Source organism: Epinephelus lanceolatus, chromosome 4, assembly GCF_041903045.1.
Source record: "Epinephelus lanceolatus isolate andai-2023 chromosome 4, ASM4190304v1, whole genome shotgun sequence".
Classification (NCBI taxonomy): domain Eukaryota; kingdom Metazoa; phylum Chordata; class Actinopteri; order Perciformes; family Serranidae; genus Epinephelus; species Epinephelus lanceolatus.
Window position 1 is genome coordinate 45,856,014 of NC_135737.1, and position 12,047 is coordinate 45,868,060.

Below are 12,047 nucleotides of genomic sequence, written 5' to 3' on the forward strand. Positions count from 1 at the left end.
TGGGAAGAAGGCAATGAGCAACGAAAGAAGAAATGACCCAAAAAATTGGCAAGAAATTAGTAAAAAAGAGAAAATTAAAACAAGAACATTTTAAGAAAAAAACATAAAGTTAAAAAACAAACAAAAAAGGAAATTACCTGGAAAGAGTGCTTAAAAGTTGTAACATAATTGTCAAAGTAATAATAGATGTAAATGTAGTTTATAGTTTTTCCCTCATTTAAAAAAAAAAAAATTTAATTTTTTTTTTTTTTTTGCAATTTTTGACATTTTTCACCAAGTTGCTCATTGCCCTTTTCCCCATGTTTCTGAAAGAAATCGCACCATTTTGCTCAGAGATTCAAAGGTTTAAATACCACGAACCATCCCAGCACGTTGTTTACTTTTATGCTTATAAAAATGCCTGACCGCGCCATACAGCCAAAGCGTTCCATCAAAACGAGGCCTTGTATTAACACAAAGTATCAGATACAAGCTGAATTTTTGTCTTGCTTCATTTAATAATTTGAAACCTGAGCAAACTGGCTGTCTTGTAAATACATGGAAAGAAGGCTTAATGAGAAATGACTCAAATATCAGCAACATATTGGTAAAAAAAAAGTTACAAAGGTTTATAATAATCATTAATATAATTTCAGTTTTCTTTTTAATATATTTTCTAATAATTATCTCTCCCTCTCTCTTTTAGTTAATTTTCAGGTATTTTTTTTGCCACCTTTTAATAATTTCTGGCAGTTTCGGGGACATGTTATGCCAAATTGCTGACTGCCCTTTCTTTAAAGAAATCGAACCGACTTGCTCAGGTCCCAGCGGTTTACATACTTGTGAAAAGTGTCTGAAAGCAGCACAAGAAAAGTGATGTCGCTCCAAGTTTCAAGACCGACCATATGGGAAGGGCTGAAACTACCTTTAGGGTTGTCAAAAATAGACATTTATCAATGCATATCCATTTTGTATATTTGAAATGGTTTCAATACTCATTTTCCACAGTTTTGATACACCACTACCAGCTGTGCTTTCATGTTCTCTCTTACTGTTAATGTTTTCTGCTGAGCACTGTTACTATATAAGAAAAGAAAAGATGTCGTGCTATCACTTTGTTAAGTTTATTTTTTAATAAAAACTTTTTAAAAAAGATTTTAAGACTTTTTAAAACATTTTAAGCCCTCTATGTCAGTTTCCCCCCATGGTATCAAACATGGTATTGAATATCAATAGTTTCCAAAGTATTGTACCAAAGTAAGAAATTCCAGTATCATGACAACACTGCTATCATTTCCATTATCTGTTATTCTGCAGACTATTATCCTGATTTGTTTATATGTCAAATTATGAGAAAAAAATACTTAGCAGAAAAGTATTTGAGAAAGTCAAAGTATTTGTTTTATCCATCCAACAGTCCGGTACATAAATATATACACCCTCACTTTTGATGACCTGAAAATAGTTGCAGATTAATTTTATCGTCCAATCATTACAGCTCTACTCTTGTGTTTTGCAGCCCATGTTTCCATGCAATCTGAGCAACAGGTGACTGAAATCAAGTATCAGGTGACTGCACTTAAACATGAAAAAAGAAATACCACTAAATCAGACTGCTTCATTTCCACCAAGCCCTTTTCTTACTGCTGTCTCCAAACATTGCTGCAGAGGAGCAATACTTCTCAAGATGCCTTCAAGCTGCATCTATCAACGTGTCCTCACTCATGCTAAACTTGGCACCACTTGAAGAGGCATCACCGTCTCAAACCTGTCTGTTTCCACTGACTCTGTGTGTTTTTGTGCCATCTCAAAATCTCTCTACGTGTTGTATCTGACGGCAACAATGAACAGAAGCAGACATGGCACCTGGGGCGCACCACAGGTAGGCCCTCTGACCATGACACAGCAGCTTCTCCCTCTGCCCTGCCCTGCAGCGGTGTCTCTTATTACTTGAGGCAATGGATCATTCTCATGTTCACTAACTTGTGAAGAACTCTGCTGCCAACATGACCAAGAAAAAAAACTAAATCAAAGCTTCCAAAGGCTCAAAGAACTTATTAGCCTATGCGGTCAATAATGTCAACAAGACATCCACCCACTCAGAGATATTACCTGGCCTTGTAACTGGCCTCAGCTACAGTTCAGAACCAGTTGTAGCCCACTTTCAAAGGACTAGGGTAAAAAAAAAAATCCTCAGATTGCAGAGGCCTCTCTCGCAGCCCGACGGTAGCTCCTGCTCGGCCTCTCTCCCCTTCTGCGCGCATTTCAGTCTAACTCACATTACTGAGTCTGCATTGTTGACCAGGAGCAGCACAGCCTAAATATAGTCAAAACCCCACACCGGCTGGGGGAGAGAGCGCGCTGGAGGGAAAGGGAGGGAAGACAGACAGAGAGAGCCAGAAGGACAGAGAGAGGGAGAATAGGAGTATGCTCAAATCCAGAAAGCCAGAAGGCAGAAGGAGACTCTTCTTGGACAGCATCCCAATACTGTAAATAAGAGGCTTGAGATATGACTCACAAAGTGCAGGAGATTGGGAGAGCAATAGGAGGGGGGGGGGGGGCTGCAAAGAGACGCACTGTCTAGACGACACCTACCCTCAGAGTCCTGCTGCTCTTGAGACCCTCGATTCCCCATGCTGAATGCCTGCTGACTGTAAAACTGCGTATGGAGAGAAAAAGGAGAGGGGGTTTCTCTTCAAACCCCCTCTCTAACTTCTTCCCGTCCTCTCTACAGGTGCCCTCTCAGAATGACTTCTTTTAATGCTTAGCCCTCCCTCTTCCAGCGTGTCTCCATTATGCTCCTCCCTCTGACCTTCCTGATTCCTCCCTTCCTTTCACTTTTTTTCACCTTCCTCCCCCCTTCCCTCTTCCCTCCCTCCCTTTACCCCCCTCTGCAGTGTACCGGCAGGCAAGCTGAACTATTCAGTTGTGTCATTCAGAGCCAATCTGATCCGCCTGAAGACTCCTCTATCTCTCCACCCTGAACAAGAGATCTGATCCACACTGGCATCACAACCTACTACAAAGGGGGTGGGCTGTGAGTATATGGGAAGAGTTAAGCTAATCACTCAACTAAGGGGGGTGGGAGTCTTAAAAATAGTCGCCATACTCCGTCAGCACAGTGTGTGTGTGTGTGTGTGTGTGTGTGTGTGTGTGTGCTTTTACCTGACTGCTAGAAAAGGACTCAACGGTCAGAGAGACTGCACCACTCAGAGGACCGGGGGGGGGAGTTGGAATGATATTCTGGGATTGTTACTACGCAGTTAGCAGAACTCTACAGTGGGCACTGCAGGTCCTGACGGCAAAAAGCCAAACCATTTCCAAACATACAGTATATCTGTGTTACTCTCTCATCTGTGTGACATGGTGCAAACAGCCAACAACAACTGCACACTTTCAAAGCAAAAATAGTGGTCAAGTCCATAGGAGACCACAGTTTGAGAGCCATATCTCCCTGTCACATGATCAGTTATTTAGGGTCATGTGCCAGCCTCCTGTCACGACATGCCATGTGACTGGCAGAATGACCGATGTGACACAGACCCTCCAACACAAACACATGGGACATTATGTCCTGTGCAGTCATACTCATATCTAGCAGCTCGCAGCTCTCTCATACCACCAGCAGCCCACTGTTGTGAAGAGCGTAACTTATCTGAACATCAAATAGAAATCCACGCAAGCACCAAGCCTGGCAGTCGCACCGTCACGAATAACACGAAAATTCACGAAAAATACATTTTAGAGAAATCAACTTTTCTGGAATTAACATTAATGTCAAGCATGTCTAGTTTTAGTCAAAAGTACAGAACCAGAAGTGTCCGTAGCACATTTTAAAAAATATATCAAAATATTAAAAGAACAAACAAAAGAAAAAATGGATGGTTAGCACTGTCACCTCACAGCAAGAGGGTTACTGATTCAAACCCCAGGATGGGGGAGCCCTTCTATGCAGAGTCTGCATGTTCTCCCTGTGTCAGCGTGGGTTTCCTCCAGGTGCTCCAGCTTCCTCCCACAATCCAAAGACATGCAGGTTAATTGGTGACTCTAAATTGTCCGTAGGTGTGAATGTGAGTGTGAATGGTTGTCTGTCTCTATGTGTCAGCCCTGTGATAGTCTGGCGACCTGTCCAGGGTGAACCCTGCCTCTCACCCAATGTCAGTTGGGATAGGCTCCAGTGCCCCGTGACCCCTAACAGGATGAGCAGCTATGGAAAATGATATTTTTAAAAAATGTAGCGGGACTGAGTACCCCTCAGGACAGCATTGTTCAGATTGGATGTTTTTGCAACCAAGTGGTGGCTGTAGCTCAGGAAGTACAGCGGGTCGTCCACTCGTTGGAAGATCAGTGCTTCGATCCCCCTGTCAGCATATTGTAGTATCTGTGGGCAAGATACTGAACCCCAAACTTACAGGAAGTGAATTCCACCATGTGGATAAAACCTAAAAATTGGACAATGTCATGAACTTGTACGATTCTTGCAAACTAGAATTACCGCCACACGACTGCATGTCTCCGTGCACCGGTCAAGTTTGTCTTACAGTTTACATCCATGTTTGTCATAAGTGTCGTATGAATTCTTGAGTTATGGCCAAAAACATATTTTGTGAGGTCACACTGACCTTTGACTTTCGACCACAAAATTCTAATTAGTTTATTCTTCAGTGCAAGTGGATGTGTGACATTTAAAGACATTCCCTTAAGGTGTTCTTGAGATATCACGTTCACGAGAATGAGATGGTTATAAGGTCACACTGACTTTGACCTTTGACCAACGAAATCCAATGAGTTCTTCGTTGGGTCCAAGTGGACATTTGTGCCAAGTAGAAAAAAAATTCCCTCAAGGTGTTTTTGAGATAGCACGTTCGCAATAATGAGACCGATGAGGTCACACAGACCTTGAACTTTTACCTTTGACCACCAAAATCAAATCAGTTTATCGAGTCCAAGTGCACGATTATGCCGAATTTGAAGAAATTCCCCTGAGGAGTTCTTGAGATATCGAATCTACGTGGTTTGGACGGGCGTACGGACAGACCTACGGACAACCCGAAAACATAATGCCTGTGGCCAAAACCTGAATCCTCCACATCACACTGAATGGACTTCTATCATATATCATCTGTAACTTAAAAATGTATTGCATCCTCTTGACCTGGTGCAGATCCACATACATGCTTGTATGCTTGAAAAAGAACCTTTTGACATTGCTGGATGAAATGTCACTCCAGTGTGGCCTGTGAGAGATGCTCACTTCATGCATATGAAATGGATGCAAAAACTAATCAGGTCAAATTTCTTGTGCAGCCACAAGAAAGTAAAATTAGCTGAATTAAAAACTGTTTCAGGTCAACTCAGGCTCACAGAGCTGATCAAACCATTCGAGACTATCAGACATCCTGAAACTGCTTCAAAAGGCTTCAAGTTCAGGCACTGTTCCACCGTCACTGATCAACACACACAGAAAATCCCCTTCAAGGCAATAGCTTATATTTGGAGGGCTTTATAAACTGATCCAGGGTCATTTTCAGCTACAATACACAGAGTTTGATTACATGTTCAAATCAACCTATTTTTGCTGGTTGCATTTCACACAAACCCACTGCCCCATCTGAAAACATTATGAAGGGGTCTGAGGAAAGCTGGTAGGCCAAGTATGGGTAAAAGGATTTCTGAACTATCAACAACTCTGCCCTTGGTAAAAAGCTGCATATGCTATCAGGGGTAATCAATCACTCTTTCACAACATCTGGGTTCCTTCATGTGTTATCTAGAGAGGACAGACTTAACCCAAATGTTGGAAGTACCCAGGGATGTGTTACAAGTGAGTTTGAATCACCAACTCTGTGAGAGGACACGAGTTTAAACCTCCAGACTAACATGTTGCACATTAAGAAAGAATTCAGGCTTTAATCAAGTTGCTTCTTAACACTCAGATGGATAAGTTAGAGTTTACAGTGAACCTCGGGACAAATCCTGGTTGTCTCACATTAGTTATTTGGGCTGTCAAAGTTTTTGAGAGCATAAATAGAGAGATGTTGAGCTTTTCAAATGATGATCAGTAAGTGTGTGCTCATAAATCAGCCCTTAAACCTGTCAAACACTATTGGAGAAATGACAGTCTAAGTGTATGAAATTATTTGTAGCTGTAGAAAAAACAAAATGGTCTGAATAAAATTTTTATACAACCTGTCACCTTATTTCTGATACATGAATTAGCCTCACTGGATAAGTTTAAAAATAAAAATTCATATAGAACATATTGACTAAAATTTGACTAAAATGTCAGGCATTTTCGTCGACTAATACTATGGATACAAATGACGAAAATGTGACTAAAACTAAAAGCATTTTCATCTCAAGACTTACACTGAATCTAAAAAGGCTGTCAAAGTTCACACTGATGCATACGCAGGTGCAGAGTGTGTAGAGGCATTGTTCAAGCACCACGCACATCATACAGTGCACATACACTGTCGTGCAAATGGCATGACATGCAAAGCCTAATAGGAAGAATTGTGTTTTTACAGTCCTGTATTCAGGCCAGCGCATTCTATTGCTGATGAGCTACAGTTTAAACAAAGACAACACATAGTTCAGATGCCTGCTGGAGGGGGGGGTCAGCAAGTTTGTTTTCAGGGCATCATCACTTCCTGTGATGTAATGACACCCTGCCACCTCTAGAGGGTGTGGCAACACATGGGATCAACAGCAAACATCTGTAGTGCTGAACTGAATTTAGGAATAGATGTGAAGTAATGCGATGACAGAGCATGTTTGGAATGAATAAAGACAAAGAAAAAAATGAAATATTCATGTCACATTCTTTGAGTGTATTATAGAAAAACACTCATACAGTTACAAACAAAATATTCATCTGTAATGCTCAGTGCAGTTGTTATTTATGCTGACAGGCTTTCATTTTTCCTGAGTGCCCATTTGGCTCAACCTGTTTCGACTATGACAGTCAGCATTTTTTAACATTTTCCAGAATGCAGCCACACCCCCTAGCGACAAAACAACATATCTCACAGCTGCATTTTATCACAGACATATGCTCTGTGTTGCACACCTGACACTCACCCCCTATGAAGACTATCAAAATGGCTGCAAATACACAGAACTTTTATGCTCTTTAGTTCTGAACTTACATGAAAACCTTGTACAAAAAACAGATTCTGCTATTTCATCTTCTTCAGAGCAGAGCAGCTCTGTGTGTGCATGATGGGATGTTGATTCTGAGCAGGTACAATACTTCAGTTCCCGCCTCTAACTTAGCTGGTCTATTAAGCAGGATTTATAATACTGCATCGAATTGACGCCGTACATATGGTGTAGTCTTTGTGTTGATGCATAGCCTACACCATAACCTACACTGTGGCCTGACATGCACCTCCCCAGAAATGTTCCCAGGGTTTTTTGTGTTTCTCTCATGGTTTGGACCACATATTAAGCACCAAGACACAGAGTACAAACTATGACGAGAACAAGGCAAATATGCTATGTAACGTTATGTCTTTGTATCATAAACCTCATATACTCTGTATTGTACACCTGACACTCAAGAGCAGTGGTTCCCAACTGGTGGGTCGTGGTGCAAAAGTGGGTCAAAGGTCCATATTGAATGGATCGCAAGTGACTCGCAAATATGTCAAATTTGTAAAAAAAAAATAAAAAAAATAAATAAATAAATAAATAAAAATAAAAAAACACTTAATTTTTTGAGTGCAGTGAATTTCCAGCACAGGGCTTTTATTTTGAAGTGCCATCTCCTGCTGTAGAATGAGTGACTAACAGACAGTAGTGTCACGATACCAAAATCTTTGTTTTGGTACCAATACCTATATGAATTTCGATACTTTTCGATACTCTTTGGTACTTTTCCTAAGAAAAAGTCCTTTTGGATACAAACCTTTAGAACAATAAATAGTAGGGGTGTAATGGTACCAAAAAAATCATGGTTCAGTGAGTACCTCGGTACGGACGTCACGGTTTGGTAACTCAAATGTTCCACCAAGTTTGTGTTGTCTCGTGTTGTCTCCCTTTGCGAGGCAGACTTTCTCTTGTCTTTTTTCACGTGCGCCAGCTGCGAATGTTGATACAGGTGTTGTCATACACACCACTTGCGCAATCTGTGCTCCAATAGGAACAAGAAAGGCGTTTGTGTGCATAATTGAGTAAAATAAATTAACTAAATTAATGAACTGAATCAATTTCAAAGTACCGGTATTTTCCAAATGCAGTATAGTACCATTTGGAATACTCTAGTACCGCAGTACTATTTTAGTACCGATATACCGTGCAACACTAACAGACAGCTAACTAGCTTGACAACATGGCCAAATACAAGTATGACGCTGAGTGTATTAAACTTTGTGGACCTTGCACTAATGACTAAGAAGCAATCTAAACCCTGTGGCTGGACCAGTTGGGAACTACTGCTCTAGAGAAATTTTGGTGTTCTTTGGTTCTCAGATTACATGAAAACATTCTGCTACCTCATCTTCTTCAGAGCAGAGCAGCTCTGTGTGTTCATGATGGGATGTTGATTCTAAGCAGGTACAATACGTTTTGTTCCTGCCTCTGACTCAGCTATTACTTCTCGTTTCATATGAACTAGTCCCCAGCAACAAGAAGTGCCAGAGGCACTGATGAGATGTCTTGGGTTTGACTTGAGATAAAGATGGCCATAATTAAGAGCAATACAGTAAGTCTGTAATTAATCAAAGAAAGGCAAACACTGCCATGAGGAGAAATACAAAACAAACAGACAAGCTCTGTATCAAAAGCTGAGGTGAAGGTCAAAGTGATGCAGCAGATGGGAAAAGCCCAGATCTCCAAACAACTGAGAGCGTCACAAACAACCTGAAAAATATCAGGATTACAGCGGCTGCAGAAAGGTGGAGATGAGAAGTAAAATAATTAAAAACAACTGCCTTTATAGACAGGATGTGCCAGTTATTAGTGACCACTTCTGATGATTTTAGTAGATTTTTATATTTGCATACCTTTGTTAGCTTGCTATAACGCCCGTTACTCTGCTGAATGCTTTTTCTTGTGTTATTATGAGGTATTATGCTTTGAGTTTGGTGTTTGCATCCTACTTCTTCTCACATTCATAATCACTTGGTGCTCTGACTGACTAAGGCCACATCCACACTTACACATTTGCTTTACAAAACGAGCTTTAAAACAAAAACGATGAACGTTCACACAAGCGTTTTAGCACAGTTTCCGAGAAAAATCTCCATCTATATTAACACACCTGAAGACACATTATCACATGGCCATTCAAGTACACTGGGCATGTGCGACAAACAGGAAGCAGTTTGTCTCCTCTACGGTTGGTTGCTTAGTTACAGAAAATACTGCGTAGATGACAAAAAGCAAGAGCAGAGGTGTCTTTGCTTGGACCAAAGGCAAGGTGGAAGTGTTAATGAACATAGGTATTGCGCTCAAGGTGGCGTAAAACAGATTGGGAGTCACTACAAAGCAAATACGGCAATATTAGAGCAGTACCAGCTGAGAACATTATCCATCACAGGACAAAGCCACTGAGATGGGAAAGGAGTACCCACACAAGAAGTATAAAATCACAAAAGATATGTAGACCTAGCTACAATGTTGTCACTTGACATGTTGTGACTGATAAGACCAAATGGGGACGCAAACATAGGTGTCTGCATCATTTTTAAAAGTGTCCATTTTTGCCTGTACAGACTAAAATGCAGCCCTGGGTTTTAAAACTAAAACAAAGTCTCTGTTTTAGGAGTTTTAGTGTGGATGCTGGGTGTGAACTTAAAATTAGTTGTGCATTGTCAAACTAAACTGTATAAGTATGAATGTAGCCTAAGTTTGAAAGTTCTTGGGTCAGCGATGGCTCGTGTCAGTTAAAAACCCTACGGAGTGTCTCTGTGTGTGAGTGGCTCAGGTGAGGCCCCAGGTAGAGCCTCTTACCATAAGTACCATATTCAGCGGGGCTGGTGCCTGGGTAGAAGCCTGGGGTGCCTGCTGGGACTGGGTATTGCTGGGGCGTGGCCACGTAGGTTGCCGACCGGTACTATGGAAACAAAGAAGAGAGAGCGGGGAAGACAGGACATTATTATTAAATACAATTATAACAGCAATATAAATCATAGGAGCACAACAAAATATTTTGCCTGCTCTTCACAATAAACAGCTTTAGGCCCTGATCACACAGAAAGCGTTTTGGCAGCTGGAGTCGGCTTTTTGTAATTGTTTTTAAAGAGAATGAAGCTTTTTGCTCACTGTTTTTTCGTTGCTACGCGCTCTAGTTGCCTGGAGTTTCTGCCGGAGCACTCTGAACTCCTCGAGTTGAAAAAACTTCAACTAAGAGCAGAAAAGCACCCCACGTCATCTCTGCTTTTTTCCCCATTGTCTAATCAGAGGATTTGAGAGGCGGGGCTTCTGTGGTGGTCATGACAACAAGTTTACAGTTGGTAAACAATGGAGGAGAAACTGGTGGTAGTGGTTGCTGGATACCCAGAGCTATGCGACTTTACAAACCGCAGTTACCAGGATCTCAATAAAAAACACAGGCGTGAAGTGCAGTACTTGAAACGTCCATGATGGAGGAGAAGCTCCTGGACCAACTGGTGGTACTCCCCATGATCCAGCCTCTTTTTTAGGGTCTCATGTACCCACACAGATCTCTGTTTATCTGCTGACAGCCTCTCACCCTCAACCAGAGCTACAGCAAGTACCTTCTGCCTCAACATTTTAGGTACTAGCTACTAATAACTGTGAAATAAATTAAATAAGAAATAAATACATCAACGCTAGATTGGTTACACAGGAAGGTTAGGGTAAGGAGGTGAGGGGGTGGTTGCCTGGCAACAATAAAAAGACGCGGCAAGTGTTTTTTCACAAGTGGCATTCAATTTAAAAATAAAAGGCAGTGCGGTGTGCCTCGCGTTTTGCAACCTACAAAACTCCTTCTGTGTAAAAGGTAATGTTAATAATAATAATAATAATAATAATATTTTGGGGATAGAATGTCCACAGAATTTATCCAAACAAGAACAACACAACAAAAGCTATATATATTACAAAAGTGATAAATGAAAAAATTTGGTGGGTGTATTGTGTTAGCCGCCCATACACCATCTGGCTCTGATAAGAAAAGAACATTTGGCAGCATCACTACTTGAACGCTCCCTGGTCGGTGCCCCCTACCTGTCCCGGTATGAAGTAGGCAGGTCCCTGTGGTGAGCTGGGGAAGGGCAATTGTTGCCCGGGGATCATCATCATTTGGGAGCCAGGGCCCGGCTGGTAGACGTGGGTGGGCGTCACAGGCCGTGGGCCGCTGCTGGGAGGGACGCCCCGAGGCCCACTGCTGGGAGGCAGGCTGGCCCTGTTGGCGTAATAGGGCTAGAGAAGAGGCAGTGGGAGCAAACCATGGCCGGAGATGAAGGAGAAATGTGGAGGGAGAGAAGCAGGAGTGGGGAGGTGATGACAGACCAAAGAAAGGTGAGGATGGACAGTGAGTGAGAGGACAGAAAAAACGGATGGAAACGGGTAGAAGAGAAAAGAGAAGCAAATAAAGAAATTATTAGTTACCTTTCTGAAACCTCCAACATAAAAACCATCCCCCATGCCCCTGTATGATTTTATCTCTTGGACCAAGTGGAGCTGGTCTGTCTGGCCTAATAGCTAGGCTCATAGTTTGTCCATGAATCTATGGCTAGACTCCAACTGGAAACATATTGGCCCTGCCTGCCAGAAGAGATAAAGCAGCTAATGCTGGTTCATTCAGAGCTTCCTCATTGACATTCTGCTGCTGGCCTGGGAGCTAACTGCCGTAGCCAGCAAAATGACACCAAGCCAACAAAGCACAACACTGCCAAATATTAGACACACACATATGCACTCAAGATGGTGAGGAAGAAAAAGGGGAAGGAAAAACTGGAAGAAAGTGGAAATTGAGTTACCTGTAGCGACCTGAAGCTTCCCTTCAGCAGCGCAAACACAGATCACACAGAGACACATCAAATGGAAGCAAGAAGAGGGTGGGAAGAGATGGATTGAGAAAGAGAGAGCACCACAAT

At 41.9% G+C, this 12,047-nt stretch overlaps 1 protein-coding gene across 6 annotated transcripts in view; it reads right to left on the bottom strand.

Moving 5' to 3' along the window:
* Positions 1 to 12,047, bottom strand: part of eif4g1b (eukaryotic translation initiation factor 4 gamma, 1b) — a 52,821-nt gene that overhangs the window by 25,346 nt on the left and 15,428 nt on the right. For 2 of the 6 annotated variants that reach the window (XM_033631221.2, XM_033631219.2), the window contains 2 exons: positions 11,176 to 11,370; positions 9,937 to 10,039 (listed from right to left, as the gene is read on the bottom strand). In XM_033631221.2, the coding sequence (XP_033487112.2) occupies positions 9,937 to 10,039; positions 11,176 to 11,370 (298 nt within the window). Of the gene's footprint in view, positions 1 to 2,091; positions 2,249 to 2,574; positions 2,734 to 9,936; positions 10,040 to 11,175; positions 11,371 to 11,930; positions 11,952 to 12,047 lie in introns of those variants that run through there. The other 4 variants (XM_033631218.2, XM_033631217.2, XM_033631222.2 and 1 more) reach the window with 4 other exon arrangements.